Source organism: Micrasema longulum, unplaced genomic scaffold, assembly GCF_059751315.1.
Source record: "Micrasema longulum isolate JH-2025_06_02 unplaced genomic scaffold, ASM5975131v1 h1tg001085l, whole genome shotgun sequence".
NCBI classification, from domain to species: Eukaryota; Metazoa; Arthropoda; class Insecta; order Trichoptera; family Brachycentridae; genus Micrasema; species Micrasema longulum.
In genome coordinates, this window is record NW_028278273.1 from 595,767 (window position 1) to 616,601 (window position 20,835).

The 20,835-nt window shown below is 31.3% G+C and overlaps 1 protein-coding gene across 1 annotated transcript in view; it reads right to left on the reverse strand.

The window, feature by feature from the left end:
- Positions 1–5,398: 5,398 nt before the first annotated feature.
- Positions 5,399–20,835, reverse strand: part of Usp8 (Ubiquitin specific protease 8) — a 33,014-nt gene continuing 17,577 nt past the window's right edge. The window contains exons 12-19 of the mRNA XM_088233351.1: positions 19,857–19,946; positions 19,045–19,161; positions 13,936–14,051; positions 12,629–12,776; positions 10,668–10,796; positions 10,364–10,558; positions 9,692–10,035; positions 5,399–5,653 (exon numbers count right to left, since the gene is read on the reverse strand). Of these exons, the coding sequence (XP_088089477.1) occupies positions 5,536–5,653; positions 9,692–10,035; positions 10,364–10,558; positions 10,668–10,796; positions 12,629–12,776; positions 13,936–14,051; positions 19,045–19,161; positions 19,857–19,946 (1,257 nt within the window). The 3' untranslated portion in view covers positions 5,399–5,535. The remainder of the gene's footprint in view (positions 5,654–9,691; positions 10,036–10,363; positions 10,559–10,667; positions 10,797–12,628; positions 12,777–13,935; positions 14,052–19,044; positions 19,162–19,856; positions 19,947–20,835) is intronic.

Below are 20,835 nucleotides of genomic sequence, written 5' to 3' on the forward strand. Positions count from 1 at the left end.
CACATTTACATTTTATATTACAGATAATTAACACGCTATACCCACACAGACAACCAAATGCATAGCTAATAAAAAATCTCTAAATTGAAATATTTAATAATATAACTAAAGTTTAATATACATAATATGATTAATATTATCTTTAGTATATATATTCGTAAATTTAAAATCATTCTAGATTTTCAGTACATTTGAAGAAGTTTTACCCTAATTGAACATAACAAAACTTTAATTTGATGAAATTTAAAAAAAGTGTTCGTGCAATGTTATACCAGTTAATATAAAAATGACAGGCACATTAAACGGAATTTTATGTTTATCACTATACTACGATTTTTCTAAGAATGGTCACCTGACATTTCTACTTACGAGATGTGCCGACATATTAAATTAATTTGATAAATATAAAAAAATCAATCAAATAGGTATTACAACAAAAATATTCACGTCACTATCAACCACAAAGTATTCACGGTCCCCCAAGCCTTAAGTCAGGCAACCTTAATGGGTCAAATGAATATCCGTTTTATTTCACATACCCATCTTATGCAAAGAATAAAATATTTTATATTTTTAGAGTTATATAAAAATAAGAATTATTTATATTTGTTTTTTTATAAAAAAAACACGGGCTTAACCATCCATGTGATTAAACTGTTTTATGTAAAATATGAATCAAAAACACAATGGAGACTTTTATTTTTGCAAAACGGCTTGAAGGAAATTCTTTTTTGTAAAATACCAAACTGTTAAATTATGTGGGTCAGAAAATGGTACAAGATCTTGTGCAGTTTTTTGTACCAAATCTTGTGCCATTTTCGCTATTTTACACGGGGCATTTACTGGGATTAAAAGTTAAGCCAAGCATAAGTATTCACAGTGTAGATGTTTTCGGCCCCATGATGCATGACAGATAAAGGGGAGTTACACAGTTCACAGTTGACGCTTGAACTGTCTTATGACAACGCGACTACTGACAACTAACATGATTATATTCTGCAATCGACACCAGGTTTTCAAATAACAGCCTTATTTAAAATCAGTATTTCCAGAAAATAAACAGAAGCGTGAAGTGAAAAAGTGAAGTAAAGCAAATAAGACCGAGAATAAATAAAGTGACACAAGAAACAACTAATACGAGTTGACAATTGAAATTGACGGTTAATAAGTAGTATCACAGGCGTGGGATACACACGTAGATCTCAGTTCAAAAATTTGTTTAAAAATGATTTGACCACAGATATCAATTTGTGTATTACAAGACACAATATTCATTGCGTCAAGTCATGCACAAGATCTTGTAGCATTTTCTGACCCATGTAATACGAGCTTAAGTAAGGTACTTGGTGTGTAGAGGGGTCAACGCTCAAAGCACACGGAAATAATATACATACTAGTATATTTGTGAATATCAACCAGCTAATTTTTATCTTAACTCAGCTACAGTGTCACAACATACTACCGCTTATCTTCCATGTGCCTTCAACATAGACCCCGACTATACTCTATACCTGCATAGCAAAATTCATATATCAATTTTTTTTTTGTTATAAAAAGGTTGTTATAAGCGATGACCTAATATAATAAATCTCATATATTTAATTTTTTTTAATATACTTTGTTCAATTAGTGGAAATGGATAATTAATCCTTTTACTATTTAAATAACTCTCGCTGTATAAATATGTTCACACATATATAGCACCTATATAATAATAATTAATCAATCAGTCTCACGTATCTCACTCACATAACTAGTATGTACATTCACTCAAATTGACTGGTCAGATAATAAAATACAATATATATTTTTATAAGTAATCCTCTTATCAAGTGTGGTTGTCTGTGAACGTAGATACATGTTTTTTATAAATTATGTTACTATACAATATATGTGTTCATAAAAATAACTAAAATACATTTTGGGGTTTTTTACATGTAAAAAATAATACATTTTATGAGGAATGTGGCATAAAATTTTGTAACATACATTTGAGTTTTATTTTCAATAATATTTTATGCGAGAACAAGTTTTATTTTTTAATTGTATGATAAATCGAAGACCTTGTGTTGCGAATAGTTCTCATGGCTTATTTTGGCATTATTCGATTCAATTTCTATTTGCTTAAGTTTTGTCACATCCAGTATGCAGTTTTAAGATGACAAAAGTCACATTTGTATTACTAAACAAATATTTATGAAAACCAGCAATAAATTCCATTGGGAAAAATCAAGTTCTAGGTTTAATATTATATACATTAATTATAATATGTTTATTTATAAATGTAAAACATAAAATTGTTAAAGAAACAGTATAAAATGAATTATGATTGGAAGATATAATTTTTTTTGCATCTTATCTCTTGTCCCAAGGGGAATCGAGCCATTTTTCTCTCTCATGCCTGTCATACATCGAGCAAGGGGAGAGTTGCGGTCTTGCGGGGAGGGGAAAGCAAGTTCTGGAAGGTTTTGTGATCAGATACTGCGAGGGCCGTAGAGAACTGTCACTTTTATTATTTCATGGTGAATGTTATATAAATTTATCAGACTTTAACTCAAGGTCTACTTTTGTTTTCATATACAAGCAATATAAACATTATATTTTTTTAAATCCTTGTGTGACTGATGGGATGTCGTTATATGGTAAAAATGATGTACATAATGAAGTCCGGTATAGTGGTGCCACATAGTTAATAATAACAGATTCATATTAGCAAGGATGTCACCGACTTATCAACATTTTGAACCGGGTTGTGATCTCGTGGCTATTGTTGTGGACTCACGGATCAAAGGTCCGAACTTTACTCTACCACATCTTAATTCCCATTTTTTAATAGTTAGTTATTTACAACTTATTGAAAATTGCCCCCAAAATACGTAAATATTTAGGTAAATCATAGAACTGTATTTATTAAAAAAAATGTAATAAACATGGATTTTGTCAGGATTGGTATTAAACACTTGGTATAAATTATGACATATCGACGGTCCCTATGTATACTATCGAATCTACATTTTAGGAGAGGAAAAACATAGCTTGATATTTATAGAAATGTCAAACATGTGTCTATTGTATTTCAATCGACCCATGTTTGTGTTTATTGAATTAAAAAATATTTAAAATAAAAAAGTTTTCAGGCTTCGTTTTTGCTCTCCTATAAAATTCGCAAAATGCAGATTCGAAAGTATACGTAGGGACCATCAATGTTTGAGAGTCTTCACTCACAAAGTAAAAAAAAAAATTCACTCCAGATATTAAGTGTTAGTTGTGTGGAGTAACGATCTGAATTATATTATTTGTACATCAAAGAGTTAACATTAAATGTTTTAAACATATAAATCACAATCTCTTTTAAATTTCGACATATTATGTCCTAATGACCGGTTCAATTGGAACACTTATTGTTTTTTAATCTAATAAAGGATGGATAATCTCATGGAAATTGACCACAGAAAGTCCTAATGACCGGTTTTGAAGGAGGTAACAGCTGCAATTTTCCAATTATAAATATTTATAGCAACAATGTTTTTAGTATGTCCAAATATTTGTAGTATAAGGTATAACAGTTTGTATTTTGCTTCGCAAAAAGTCAAAATATGAAAGAGTTGAGGAAATGTTTAAACATAGGGAGAATGGTGAATGTTACACAGCGTAAAATCACCACTTTGAGGCAGCCAATGACAGGTCATAAGCCCTGTAAATGTCTGGATTTCCATATTCTCTTCTCAAAGATGTTTTCTTTCTCTGTTTTCAAAATAAATTAAAGTTATACGTATTTATTATGTTTTAAATACAAATATGTACAAGTTGGCGCACATATGGATTTTTCAAATGAGTTTAATATGACATGAAACATATGTGTGTTTATTAGAAAGGTTAAAACAAAAAATAACAATGCATAAATACTCTTAATTGGAAACGTTAACATTTCAATATTTTTTTGTTTGTTTAATTATAAACAATAATTGAAATATAATAGTTTTATACTATAATGTAAATGGAAAAAAAGTTAATTAAAAGTGAGTCAATTCTAAATTAGTGTTGTTTTAATTTTCAGGAAATGCAAACTCAACGTGATAAACGTATAAAAATAAAATAGGCAACCCAGTGTTATAGTGTATGTTAATTTTCAAGGCACAAGATCCTTTTTTTTTATGTAGGTATACATATTTGCATGTAAACAAATCACATAATTAACAAGACTTTCAGTATTTAGCTGAAAACACATTTTAAGCCAGATATTTGTGCTAAAAGTAATTTATGAAATGAAAATTAATAAAAATATAATATTATGTACATTACAAAGCGAAAAGAGCAAGTAATCTGACAATAGAAAAAAAAAATAACGGAGTTTGAATCATTCAGTAACCCGGTACAATTTTAACCTGCTCATAAACAAAGAACATAGGTTTTAATAATATTCACATTTCAGTACTTATTAATTATGGTAGGAATAGGAATACCATCATCAGTTGCTTATTTTTTAAATATACATTTGTATGTATTTTCATCATTGGCGTAACTCCATAAACTAAAGACTGAAATACTTTCAGCTTACTTTAGCTTGAATAGTTATAAATATTGATGTTTTTTGTTAATATATTTCTTGATAAAACTCCATAGTTAATGATTTTGATAAAATTATAAATAAAGTATCAATGAAACTTCTTGTTTAGTTTTATTTTTTTGACCAACGAGCGCTTTCGCCTAAGTAGGCATCTTCACTACCGGTGAATTGTTTGCAACGTTTACAGCTTTTATACTATTCTTAACATATTTTGGAGATAAGAAGATCAAATAAGTATTTTAACGGGGACAGAAAACATAAATATTTACAACTAGTTTGCTAAACAGATCATTTTTGGGAGTTTTTGGACCGAAATTGGGATTAAGCATTTATTATTTTAAAGGTGGGAAAAGAACACACGGCGAAATACAACAGAGTGGGAAGTACACATTTTAACAGGTTAAGTTAGCACAATACTTTGATTTTACAAACCTATAGATAAATGACGAAATATTTTAATGCAGAGTTCAATATCTTTGTATTACTAGCAACACATTTTCGAGTTATTTAGAATGTTTATCAAGAATCTGGTCTACATCCCGAAATTCACACAACATTAATCAATCATTATTGCCTTCCATGACATGCTTCGATAATACTGCCTTTGTGTAAGATGTCAAAATTATTTTAATTTTATATCTATTTATCAAATGAAGCTCCTGTTTTTATGTAGTTAAGCCAATGAAAAAAGCACATTTTACAGAAATTATAGAGGATGGAATCTCGCACATAAATCATTTGTGCAGGATTATGACATCAAATACTGCACATTTTTATAAATGCCGTATTGTTCAAACTTTTTGTTCCGGCATCTGCAGTTATTGTAATCAATTAACATCCAAGGAGCATTAATACATAATATATATATAAATATGAGATGGTAACAAAAAGAAAATTTGTAGAAATAAATAAACTCACTGTTTTTAGTATTTATAGATACAAAAAGGAAAATTCCCCTGGCACACAATTTAATAGTGATGTCCCGAATCACCCGATATAGAAGAGTAAAACAAGATGTATGCAGCGCTTGATTTTACATCACTCGGTGAAATTTCATTAACTACGTGATCGTCAAATTTATACCACCTGCAAATGGAAAATATTAATTAAAATTAAATAATTGAAATAATAATAAATTAACAATAATACGACAGAAAAAAATATACTTATATTTATTTATAAACGAACATTGTCCACATGGACATATACAATTTATAGGTTTTAAATATAACAATAAAAGAACAGTTAAAAACATATTTAAAAAAAAAAGAGGCATTGACAAACATAAAGGTGCATCAAGAAAAGATCTGGACTATTTATTTAGTGCTTGTTTAAATCGTTGTAAACTTAAACAAAAAAAGGTCCAGATCTTGTCTTGAGTTAACAATATGACAAAGACAGGTCATTGGAGAATTAAGGTCATAGTTTGTTCTATGCTGATCGATGAACAGTACTTCATTGTTTCTCAACCTACGAGTCGGAATATTCAATTTTACTTGTCCCAGTAATGATGGAACATCGATTATACCATTTAGTATGCCGAACATATATATGAAATCAATATTGTGATGAATGAATTGTTTGTTGCATTCCAGGACCCCGATTATAATGAAAAGGTAGAGTTATCTTATCTGTAAAAAATTGTATATGAAAAGCGGCTCGAAGAAATGACACCCGAAAACAATTTCAAATAACGCGTAAGATCTGTGGTAAACGCGCAATCACCCCAGAAGTTATAAAACACTCTGGTGGAGTGATCGAATCAGACACAGATGGCGTAAAAGAAATATGGCGTGGTCATTTCCAGAGAGTACTTAATCATCCCCCTACTCTTTTCACCCTCTATATCTCAATAGAAATTGCAACAAACATATTGAGGGCAGTCAACATTTCTGACAGTTCGCCGACACTGGCTGAAATAAAAATTGCCGTGTCGAACTTGAAAAACTTTGGACAAACTCAAAATATTGTTGATAAATCCACCTGGTCCATGGAGAAGTATAAAAATTGAAAAAATAACGTTTTCAGGCGTTGCCTAGTATGTAGGTGAAATAATTCAATTAGATGAATCTCACCCGCATAAATAAAGGTTTCAGCTCTTTAACTTCACAAACATCAACAGATGAAAGAATTGAAGGAATATAGATGTTCAAATACGGGCAGAATGGTGAATGTTACAGTGTATAAAGTGGCCACTTAAACCAGCCATTGACAGGTCATAAGCCCTGTAGATGCCTAGACTTCTATATTACCTTCTCTTAAATGTTCTTAATTTTAACTTTTTAATTTTAACTTTTAATTTTAACTCTAACTTTTAATTTAAACTATTCATTTTTACTTATTCATATGCACATCTACTACCTGCATCTAATTAATTCTTTTTGGTTGTGAATTTATAATAAGAAATAAAAATGTTCATGGAAGCAGAGATAGAGGGGAGGAAAGTATAGTTGGAGCTATACAATGTCTTATCGCTTTTATGTACTTTTTATTTAATATTTTAATATTTATTTTTCTAGAATTTAATTTTTTTCCCCTCTCCTCCTGCATTCATAATAAATTAATGTGAAATCCGTAATTTGTCTTACTTTTTTAAATTGTTCTTTTGTACCTTTTATTTATATAAAGACTATGATTTCATTAATAAATCACGCTACTTAGTGTACCTAGAAAAATACTTGCATATTAAAACTGCAAAGAGTTCGAGGACCCATTATGCGAGTATTGAGGGAGAACCAGGCGGGTTTCCTACCTGGTAGATCATGTGCGGATCATATCCATAACATACGCTGTATTCTACAGGAGAACAAAAAACTAAATAGTTCCTTGGCTATGTGCTTCGTAGTACACGAAAAAGCGTTTGATAGTCCGCAAAGACCTATACTCAAAAAGATACTAGAAGCATATGGGATGCCTATAAAACTGATCGAACTTATTGAAGCCCTTCACTTAAGTAGCAAATGCTGAATCAGAATTAACGATGTTGTCACAGATTGGTTTGATGTCACCACCGGAGTTCGCCAAGGTTGCGCCCTTGCACTGTCCCTTTTTATAATCCTCATGTACTTTATCCTAAGAAAGTCAATTCCACTTGACCGAGGAATATCCATCTCCTCCTCCCAAAAACTCTGCAACCTAGAGTATGCTGATGATGCGGTTATAATTGACGATTCAGTCACGGGTCTTCGGGCCACTGTAGATAAGCTAAATTGGTGCTCCGCATGCATGGGTTTAAAAATCAATATTGCAAAAACCCATGTACTATGTAATACTTCAAAATCCCTTGACTGTCAAACCAAATCATTGAAAGGGTTGAGAGTTTCAAAAACATGCGAGTATATGTTACAGAAAATGGCAGCTTTCAAAAAGAACTAAGAGTGCAGTTAAAAGTACCAGGCGCCACATTCAACAGTATGAAGGCTGTCTGGAGATCAAATATTTACTCAGTGAAAACCAAATGCAGCCTATATAACGCCTGCACAACACCTATTCTCCTATACGGATGCGAATCCTGGCACCTCACTGGGGCCCAAAACAGCAAAATGCTGAGTTTTGAGAATAGGTATTTCAGAAGAATCTTGGGTGTGCGGTGGTTTGACTTTGTGCGTAATGAAGTAATAAGAGAACGGATACCGCAAACTCTGGTGAGAACCCTCATCAAGCGGAGGCGATACAGTTGTACTGCGGATGCCTCTCCTGAGAGCCTTAACCACGCTTGCCTACTTTACAAGGCCGGCAGAGATGCTCGGGGGATCTTTGTGGACACCATATGCTCCAACCAGGGAGCGGACATGGAATGATGATGATTGATGGTGACCAGTGATAAAACGCGTTTAAAAAAATAAATATATATTTAATTTTTCATGTGGAAAATTCGATTTTACTTTAGACAATCATTGAAGATAACTTAGTTGACTTTCCATGTGATTGTGGCCCAGGTTGTTTTACATAATATTGATATATTGAGGGGATCCAAAAACCCACCATACACCAGCAACTGGTATAGACTGAGGGACTCAGTCAGCATAGAGGAAAGTTAACAAAATATTTCTAATACAAACTCTATGCAGATTAATGGGGGGGGGAGTAGGATGGTGATAATATTGATACAATATACAATTGTAAAGATATAAAAAAAAATACTTTATGAATCTTCTCAATCTCGTCATAAGGTAAGGTGAAATTAATATATAAATACAGTGAAACCCCGAAATTACGTCCCCGCGATTTATGTATAATGTTTTAAGTGCCCTTAAATTTGAAATTTTTTAGTACATTAAAAGTTTTTTCTCCGCAAGTAACGTTGGAGAAATTTGCAATCCATACTGAAAACTGACAGCTCAAGAGTCTGAAGTTAGTTTCTTTCATTATACAACTTTTCTATAGCGATTTGTAATTTCAAAGACAGTTTGCGAACATTTATTGCCGCCATTTTCGTGTTTTTCTCTCAAGAGTCTGAAGTTAGTCTCTAATCATTACACCAACTTGTTGGTCTGAAAAAATTTCAACCCCCACTCGCTGCAAATTGAAGTTAGTCTCTATTATTATACCAACTTGTTGGTAAGTTAAATCTATAATATAAATTATTGCTACCATTTTCGTGTTTTAGTTGTAATTTTAAAGATGGTATATTGTGTTTTACATAAATTTATTATTTATGAATGTGATATTAAAAAAGTCGCAGTGAAAAATGGTTCAAACATTGCTCCATAATTTTTTTTAATTAAAAGTAATTTGCTGAATTATTTTTTTCACTACTCTCCATTTACATTTTCCCTCCATTTACATTTTCCCTCCATTTATATTTTCCCTCCATTTACATTTTTTTGTCGGTCCCTTAAAAAACGTAATTTAAGGGTTTTACTGTACAGTGAAAATATATTTTAAATTATTATAAAAATAAAACTTTTTTACTTTAGTTTCGGGAGTGCACTCCCGTGTTCTTGAAAAATAGTAAAATCGTATAACACTAATAACAAAGTTTTATTTTTATAATAATTTACAATGAAGTGTTGCGAAGTGAATGCTGATTCAATAATTAAAATAAACTTAATTTAGCTCAATTAAAATTTGAAATAAACCTGCAAAATGAGAATGGTAATTTGATCATGAAAAAAAACTTACTTGGAATAGACACTACTTTTACAAAAAGCAGTGTAATGTCCTCCTTCCATAGAGCCATAGTGATTAGATACACCATATAAATTATATATGGAGTTCCCTCTCTCTCTGTGTGAGTTAAGAGAATACTGTCCCATGTCAAAGTCTTGTAGCGGAAAGTCAATATTAGTCAATTTTTTTCTATACTTATTTGAAATATAGTCTACGTAAAATCGTTTAAAGTGTATAACAAGTATCGGCGGAAGTCTAGATATATCTAATTTTTTCACAGCTTCTCTGTTTTGCTTACAAGATGGACAGTTCCAACCCAATATTCTTTCATCTTTAAGGTAAAGTTGTAAGCAGTCCTATAACAAAATGTTTCTTTTAATACATAATTTTAAGAAAATATTTTTAAATGAAATGTTAGTAGTGGTGGAATTTTTTTTATGCAACAATGAAAGACTAAAATATATGATTTAAAATGTCAGTTCATAACAAAACATAATATCACAGAATCATTCTTACAATTAATTACTATCAGTTTTAAAACTTGACATTAAATATTGCGTTTTAATGGAATTAGGTTATTTTGTAAATATTTGTAAAAATCTATATAAAACAGTCATTGTAACAAAAGAATAAAAAAGAAACAAAATAATTCAGCGGCAGTAAACAAAGATGATTTATACTCACACTAAGGTTGCATTTTTTTGCATGTTCAGGAAGTTCTAAAGAAAGGTTGGAGAAGGAATCGTGAGTTACACTTTCAGTGCCACACTCCAGGCATTTTACTGTAGATCGTATTTGTCCATAAAATAACTTAAGAATTAGACTTTCTTTGGATTTTGTATAGTCTAGCCAAGCCTTTTCTGATGGAGTAAGCGAGTTCTGGAACAATAAAATAACAACAATGTTAAAGCAGATATTTTTGTTATTTGGAAAGTTCTTTTAAAGAACAAACATATTTTATATTAATGGGTATATGTGAATGATTTACCATCTGAAAGGGACGCCTGCTGGGGGTTTGGAGATCATTATGAAGCCAATCCATAAGTATGGTTAGGAATTCATGGGAGTCTTGTTGCTCTATACCACGAAACATTGATTGATGTCTTCCAACCACTACCTATTAACCAAACAAAAGTGAAGAAAATATACATATTTGGATTATAAAAATTTAAAGGTATGAATACAGATATTTCAACATATGAGTTTATTGTAGAGAAGGGAATACTGAATATTCACTAAGCTGGGTTTGAATTGGTTGAACCCCCCATATTCACCCGATTTAGCCCCAAGTGACTATCGGCTATTCGTAAAACTCGAGGAACATATGCGTGGAAATCAGCAAGTAGAGCTCTTATTTCTGTCTTCCTTAGCAAACTTTTGGTCTTAATAGCGTCCGCCCTCCCTTCAATGCCATATATGAGAATAGGTCACGTACAGGTCTTATAAATGCGTATCTTGCTATTTGTTCTCGTATCTTGATTCTTCCGTATGACATCTCTCAGGCAGCCCGCCACAGCTGCAGTTTAATCTCCCTGAGGCCTTACTTCTCTAGGGAGGTCATGAGAGCTGAACAGTTCACTGCCAAGATATCTAAACTGGGTTACTTGTTCAATTAACTCATCACATACTGAGATTCTGCACTCTAGTGGGTTTTTGGAGAAAGTCATATTCTTTGTTTTTTCTATGGAGTTAATTGTGTTGTACTTTAAGTAGGATTCATCGAACTTTATGAGCATTCTCTGTAAGTTATTTACGTTTTCAGCTAGGATTGCAGCTGTCAGCAAAACAGAGAATTCCCACTGCTTCCTTACTAAGAGTGTACATTAACTTGAGAAATGCAACCATCTGATTTGTTTTTACTATAATAATTGCACTTGATGAATATTTAAGACCAATATCATAATTGTTTCATTTACAATTTGAAGAAGTTTATAAATGTTGGTCCCACCAAATATCATTGCTCTTTCTTTTTGTAACAATTGTACAGGGTGTACACATAGCAGGGGCGAATTGTGTATATAAGCAATTATGCGCAGCTTACCATTATATTTGACTATCCATAATAATGTTTTACGGTGACTTTATTAACGGAAAAACAAACAAATAATTACTATTTCTTATAAATCATTACCACCATTCGTATGTTTTTCCAAATATAAATATAAATATTAATTAAGCGCGTCTAGCGCCAGCAATGAGCCAAGGAACTAGCCGATTACTACAGCTTATTTCTTCATACAAATAAGTGTACTGTATTTTGAACATATTAAACCCAGTAGCGGGATTTTTCTCCCAGAGTTAACTTGCAGATATTTGAAGATTCTTGATTTGGAAAACAGTATTTCAAACATTATTTCTTAAGGACTATTTTTCTTTCAGATCATACTTTTGACATATGGCTCGCAACAGACGTGGCGCTCAACGCGGCCGTTTTTGGCAGTATTCATTTCTAGAACAAATCGGCCAGTTGACATTTCAATCATTATGAGAATAACTAATACTGACTAAATTATAAACTTTTACATAAGTTACGTGTTAAATTAATGGATATTATATCTACACAATATAATATATCACAAAGTTACGTAGTTTGAGTCAATTTCATAGATGAGAGTTTTGTATCACACAGAATCACAGAAAAAAAAGTAATTTATGGTATTTATATCTTACATTATATTATGTACCTACTATGTAGGTACAAATAATTTTTTTTTTTTATAGCTTACCTGTAAATAAAATCACTGTTCGCCACTGACATATAGCTACATTACTACTCCAGCCTAGAATCTTGCACTTATTGTAATAACTATTTACTTTAAGTACAATAAATTGGTAGCGTATTAAGGTGAATAGTTTTTAATGAATATTGAACCAGCTACCCTTGAATCATCTAGAGAACATCGCAACACTGGTTTTAAAAATTATAAAATGTAAAATAAGTTTACTTACTCGCAGGTCCTTGGCAGATATAAATCGGAACTGTTCCGACCAGAGTGCGCGTACAACGGCTGCTACTTCTTCCGCTACCGCACCTCGAGTTCCTCCCCTTGTATTTTGGGAATTTACAAGATTTATCATTGCAGTTCTCAAATCCTGCCTGAAATCGAAAAAGCCATTTATTTGAAGGCAAAGGAATCATACTTTTAAAGTTCAGTTTACACTTATTTTTAAATGCTAATAATTCTTGTTGAAACATTATTTGTCGGCGGCCTCCGTGGTGTAGTGGTCAAGACGCTTGACTCACAGACGGAAGGTTCCGGGTTCGATTCCCGGTGAGAACACAAAAATTAAATTTGATTTTTCTCAAGCCTGGGTGTTCTGCGATGTAATTCACCGCTGTAATTGGGCCTCCTGGCCTGTTGTGGTGCAAAAATAAAATAAAAAAATAAAATAATTATTTATATTTAAAGCATTAACTTTGTGGTCAAACATTTTATTAAATGTTAGTAAATAATTGTACATAACTACTTCGTGAGATTTGCATGTTAGTGTAATTAGTGTCCTGGTGAAGAGACTGGTAAATCTCTTAACCGGAAGACATAGAAAGGTCAGTAAGTAGTTATATACAATTATTTACTAACATTAAATAATTCTTGTTAAAATTATATGCAAGTAAAAAATAAATAATAACGAAAAAAAATTATTAAATTGATGAAATATTAGCAAAAGTTTCATTTGATAATAATAATGTCTGTAAAGATACATATTTTTTTCTCAAGCTAGGGATAATATTTCATACCACCAAAATTTATTACGAAAATAACAGATAAATGAGAAACAAATAAATGTAATAATCAGTTTGTAGAGTCGAAATTATTTTTAATTAACACTTCTTTTTAAATATAAACTAGTATTAAAGCAACTTTTTTATTTTTGAAAATAAAGACGACTAAAAAAAAAACTATAAATATCTACTATAAAGAAAGGATTAACAAAATAGAATATTAAAATGCATTAACTCTAGTCGCATCTATTTTTTAACACCATCGGGTTTATGTGGAACAAAAAAGGCACCGTTTGTGAAAGAAAATGAATCAAACCACTGGGAGTAATTGATTTCACAATAAATCTGACAATATGAATACTGTGTATTATTATATGTTATTAATTTAAACATTTAAATAAACCATGTGTAAGGTATAATAATTATTTGTTTAAATCGTGTGATTCTACAAACCCATTTTTTCTGGGTAATTGAGACACATATTGAAACAATATAAATATGCATCAAGACAAGAATATATTTTTGTACTTACTTGTAATTTTCTCCACAAAAGTACGATGTCAGGATGGCAGTGTTACTGAGACACTGCATTATGGAGTTCATATAACAGGTATTCCCCAAATTTTTCAGTCCCGTAAGTCCGCGACCCTAAACCATTTTCCATTAGTAAGTTGATGTTTTTATAAATTACCATACTTATTTTTCCAGAAACATACAAGAGTAAGGTTTTAAGGCCGTTAAGAATACTCACTTTTTTAAACAAAAATACAATATGCTGTGGCGATATTCTTAATTTAAGTTTCACATGCACCACCATGATAAATTATTTCATTATAAAAGTAAATTCAACACACTTATTTGGATAGAAAGTTTTCTGATTGCATCGAAGTATATTTCGATAAGGGAAAAATTAGAGTTGTAAGGATTACCAAAACAAAGTGCAAAATTATTGTGATTACAAATATTGACATCATTTCCTAAAAGAAACAGTTAAAAAGTACCACTCTGATTGATAAGTAAACTTCCAGAACCATGTGCACATTGAAAAGTCTTCCTTGAAACTGAACATTTTGGAGATTAAACCATATGCACACACTGATGTTAGAACAACTGAGAATGTTCACGTGGACAGGACACAAGACTTAATGCCAAAAGTTGTGCACACGAGTGACGTCGTCGGAACATTACGCTCGAGCTTTATACAGGAGTTGTTGTTTTAGCACATAACAGAATACAAATAAATAATGATCGGATTCAAGAAAATAGTCAGAATTATTATTGGTATAATAAATGTCATCTACTTGTTTTAAAGGACTTTAAGAGAAAAAATAATTTCACTAACATTAACTAAGAATTATTCTTTTTAAGTAGATAGATGATAATATTATTATAATGCATAAATAGACATTAATATCTAAATAAATACTTTACTATGATAGATTATATGGTTTGTATACCATATTAACTGTCTGTTGGCCTTGTGGTGTAGTGGTCAGTGCGTTTGCTAACCATGCAAGAGGTTTCGAGTTCGATTCTCGACATGAAATATTGATTTAAAAAGGTGTTTTTACACTAGAATTTTATAGTTCCTGGATTGGCACCTAAAGCGTAAGACAGATCCTCTTACCTTCATGTAACAAAAATGAACAAGATACGCTGTGGTTGGTGCACCAATGCAGTGGCCATTAGGTGTAGGAAGGGGAATGATGATGATACTATATTAATTGATCATCAGATTATGAAAGTTTTCTCATACGAAAAAATATGTATTATAATAGTTTCTGTAAATAAATATAATAGCACACTCTGTTGATATTTACGTAGATAATGAGCGTGTGTGAACTGCGTGTGGAACAATATGTGGCTTCTTTGTAGTGAAGCCATTTATGTATCACCATTAGGTAAAAACAGGGGTTAATAATGAGGTAGAAATAATAATTCATTACTTTTCAATAAGGAAGAACGATTTGAATAGTATGTAAGATATGCAAGCTGTCAAAGATTTATGTTATAATATTTTTTTAAATTTTACCCATTAAAATGAGAGAAAGCAAGAGATCTTGGGTTTGATTCCTGACATGGTTGATATGAAATATTTATTTAAAAGAGTGATTTTACACTAGAATATTTCAGAGTCCCTAGACTGGTACAAGACTGATCATCTTACTTTCATGTAACAAAAATGATCAAGATACGCTGTGATTGGTGTACCAATGCAGTGCCCTATGCACCATTAGGTGCGGAAAATATGGTATTCATTTATCACATTACTTTTATCTGAATATTTAGTATGTCTATAACACATCTGAAATGATTATACAATATAATAAAAAAGAATAATCATAGTTTATTAACAAAATAACAATTACTTTATCTACTACATATACACTTAGGTAATAGATTTCTCTGAATCATGTCTAGTCTGCCTAACTAGGTACAACCTGTTTTAAGGCAGACATTTTTATGTAAAACTAAACAATAACACTACTACCTACTAGTTAATTTACTATACAGTTATCCAATATTAATTTATACCATTTATTATTTAAGAATGTATTTTGAGTAAATTTTCCGATTTTTCTCGATCTAAACCCAGTAACCAATTTTTAAATTTGAATCCGGGTCATGGTTTTACAATGTTTGGGTAACATATTAAATATTTTGGGGCCCAGAAACCTGAAATTTCTTTGCCCGAATTCAGAGTTTGTGATAGATTCCATGACCCATCCTCTAGTTTGACTTCTGGTAGTGTGGGAGTGTTCCTTTTGGGATTTGGTAGAATAATTTGCTTTCACAAACATTATTATTCTAAAAATATATAATTGCCTTATATCTAAAATCACAAATTCCTCAAATAACTTGATGCTTGGGGTACCTGAAGGGCTTTTTAAAAATTATTTGAACTATTGATTTTTGAGCAGATTCGAGATATAATTTTAAACAAAAAAAATAAAATGGGGATTTTATGTCGTTACGTCGAAGATATCGGGGCATACAAGAGAAATTGACCATGTGACAAAATCAATAATGTTCAGGGGAGCCATTTTAGTGTTTTTCTAGAGTTCAATTGCTTCTCAAAGATCAGATTTTTTAAGTGGGTGGTTGGTAATTTTACATTATATGTACGGTACTTTCAACTTTAATGTAAAGTATAAACATATTAAAAAACATTATCGCTTTTGTATAAAAATAAATGAATTGAAAAACTTAGACAATTATACCTGTAAAATTTGTCAGAAAAACATTTTTGTTTCATTCATTGAAGGAGATAGAATTTTATTTTATTAATAATTAAGAAGTGTTACGTAATAATCTAAAGAATAAATTTTATTAATTAACTTTTTATTAAAAAAAACGTATCTGTCAAATACAAAACGTATACTTACTTACTAACTGCTGACTACTAACTCTAACTAACTCTTCACTGTGACATCACCTACAAGTAAAATTGACTAACTGTTACTCGGTCAATTCTTTGGATCTTAAATTTACTGATAAAAGTGACTATGTATGTTGGTCAGTTTTACTTGTCAAAAATCTGTGAGCTTCTATCAAATGGTCACATATTTTACAAATTAATTTATTTTTAGAGTGTCGGATCGACTTGGAATTTTTACCAGTCAAGCATTATGCTAATACTATGTCAAAAAGTCAATAACCTCAATTTCGTCATTTTTGAAAATGGTCACTTTTACTTGTATAACCACGATATGTGTCTTTTGAATGTCCACAGTCTAAACTGAATTTGGGAAGAGACTCTCAAAGCGACCTAGGCTCGCACCAGACTTAATGTCTAGTTTAAGTCAGATAGATGAAAAAAAGACAAGAAAGAAGAATGAAGAATAGAGCGGGCATATGACCTGTTGTGGACTGATATAAGCTGACATGAGAATGATTGGAATGTTAAGAATTTATATGACTAGCGGCTTAAATGGCTTCTCTCTTCTGGAAAAATTGAATCTCTTAAGCACTGTGCACTAAGAAGCATTGCGTATGAAACCTTGATTGGTAGAGTAATTTTCTATTAGAAAAATAAAAGGAGTAAACTTCTGTAAAGGTCATATAAATGTATTTACTTATACATACAGAGAAATTATTGTAGTTAGTCACATTACGGGTATATCATATTATGTTAATAGACTGTGAAAAAGAAATAATAAAATTTTCTAGAACGTTTCACTATTTATTCAAGTAATAATATGAGAGCGTATATAATGATACATTCAGACAGATCAACAACCGTTTTTTCATGAAATAAAGAGGATGTACTTTATAAGAAGTAATTTGGTTGGAGGCATGCCACCACTTTCTACTGTACCTATCTGAAGCTTAATTAATAATATGTCACATGTCAGGCACGTTTCAGTAGTCATGTGTGCAAAAACATGACCGAATTGAATGTAACCTGATAGGATTAGAGGACTTAAAAATGGTATAATATCCCAATGTTGAATTATTTATGCATATGTATAAGTACTTTGATAAATAAAGAGAGAGATATAGCCATAAGGCCAGCGTTGCCATCCTCCATCAAGCAAAATTAATCAGTAGATTTATTACCAACCCAGGGCTGGTATTCCGAACGCGTTTACAGCGCGCTATAATGCGTATTTAGTACGTAAAAACGCGCTATACCGCGCTATAATTTCGTTTAGAATACCAGCCCAGGTGTCGCTGATGGGGGGAAGGGGGTTCCCTGAGTGACCAACCTCAAGATTTTTTACGGTTCAAAATTACAAAGATAAAACCTTCTAATTCTATATCGTATTTTATTTTATGACTAAATGTTTAAAGGAACGGTGGATTGGGCACATTAATATGTATGAATGGAAAAAATGACTTTTTTCTTCAGGATTTTAGCCTAGCATCTTCGGTTAATTGGTATTGGTGTATTTTCTCTCATCATTTATGTATTTAAGTCATTTCCAAAATTAATATTAGTATTATTTTTCAATACAAAATAAATATTCACATTATTATAATTTACCCAAATTGTAGAACAACGACGGATGTGCGAAAATGGATGTGGAATTGGATTGCGGTTCTGTGGCTAGTGTCTCGGACTCACAGATCGAAGGTCTGTGGTTCGAATCCCACTCTACCCTAACTCGATTTCTTCCATTTTCTAATAGTGAGTTATTTACAACTCATTGAAAATGGCCCTCAAAATGAAATATTTGGGTAAATCATAAAATGGGAATATAGTTGTGGCACACGAGGGTTCGAACATCAAATCTCGGACCTCAAATCCACAACAATACCACAGGGGAAACCAGGTGTGAATTATTTTTTGTAGAAATAATTCACAATACCTCTATGTCAGCTGTGGGAAAGGGGATGTGGAGGGAAGTTATGAAAAATACATCGCAACCATGTGTTATTTTGTTTTTTTGCAACAGGTGAGAATCGAACCCGCTATACCAGTTTTACAGTTGGCCATCTAACCAACTGCGCCACACTGCCTACCAATTAATTTATAAAGGATTTTGAATACAAAAAATATAATGTCACAATAAAATGTACATTTATCTAATTTGATACAGGTTTGGCTAGTGGAATAAGTTTAAAAAAAAACTAACTTCCTTATTATATATTTTTTTAAAAATAAACATACTTTTATTTGTAAGAAACTTCAACTTACCAGGCGGCCAGGAACACCCTGAAAATCTCGCCGATGTTCGGTTTTGTGGTTTGGTTTGATAGTGCGATCAAACTGGGGAGTCTTCATATTGATCATTTCAGAATCTTCATCACTAAGCTGTGGAGACATAATACTTATATAGGTGTTCTTTAAACCCTGTCACATCCGACACCACGATGATCAGTATGAGCAAGAAGACATATTGGAACATTAAAATATTTTTTTAGAACGAATAAAATTTAAAAAAATTAAATATTTAAAAAAAACAAATGGTTGCTAACTTCTGCAGGAAAGAAACGAGGAGGGGGGAGTCAGACACACCGTTAACCACGCGGCCGTGCCCCCCCTCGCTTCTCCGTTGCAGAAGTAAGCAACTATTTGTTTTTTTAAATATTTTATTTTTACAAATTTTATTCGTTCTAAATATTTTTTTAAATATGCCAATATGTCTTCTTGCCCATACTGATCATCGTGGTTTCGGATGTGACAGGGTTTAAAGAACACCCTGGATACAATACGACTGGCAAATACGAAAAACAGATAATATGAATTTATGGACATTAATAAAAGCTAAGTTTAAATATCTGTTAGAAGTCAATTTTTTAAAAATCTAAATCAATGTAGATAATTGAAATTAACAACATATTGTTAATTCACAAAAAAAACATTTAATTAAATAAAATGATCGCAATATTACAATGCAAGTAAACTTGATAATTTAATATACAAAATTATTTTTGGTAGACACATAATAAAAAATCTTTTTTCTGTACATAGAAACAACATAATATTCCGAACAAAATAAATTTTACCTGTGCGATATTAGGATATGAATATGATCTTTTGAGAGTAGAATTTCCATCTTGTTTCAATGGAACAGTCTCATTATCTCTTTCCGCCATCTTTGAAGTAAAAAAATCAAACAATGTATAGAGAATAAAAGTAATGAATTAATACTGTCAAAGCATTTTCCGTATATGAGATTTTAGATGATCTCATAAACAGAAGTGAATAAAGTGAAGATTTATCAAATAAATAAATAAAAAAATCCTTTTAATAGGAATCATAACATGATTCTGTTGCTTGGATCAAAAAGGGTCGATGTCAGATTTTATTTTTATCTTGCCAACATTTTGCAGTGTCGAAGTCAATTAAAAAAGAAATTTAACTACATACAAATACAGATGTGGTAATGTTTTTTTTTGTAATGTCACAAATGGATGAAAAATTAATCTTCTATATTGTAATTTATGACACTAGCCCTTTTTTTAAAGCCAATCAACAGGCTTATTAAAGCCCTAATAGATTGATATTAATGATATATCATACATTGAATTAACTTAACCTAAACAATCATACAATATTTTGAGTTTGTCCAAATTTTTGTAGACAAGGACTGGATTCAACTCCCTGGGGAGCTGTTTATATTAACATATTACAACAGAGATGAAGAACATTTAAGAAAAGGTAATATGGAAGTTTAGGCATCTACAGGGCTTATGACCTGTCAATGGCTGGTTTAAGTGGCCACTTTACACACTGTGTAACATTCACCATTCTGCCTATATTTAAACATCTATATCCCTTCAATTCCTTCATCTGATGTTTGTGAAGTTAAAGAGCTGAAACCTTTATTTATGCGGGTGAGATTCATCTAATTGAATTATTTCACCTACATACTAGGCAACGCCTGAAAATATTATTTTTTCAATTTCTATACTTCTTCATGGACCAGGTAATTTATCAACAATGGAATGGTGAATGTTACACAGTGTGCAAAGTGGCCACTTA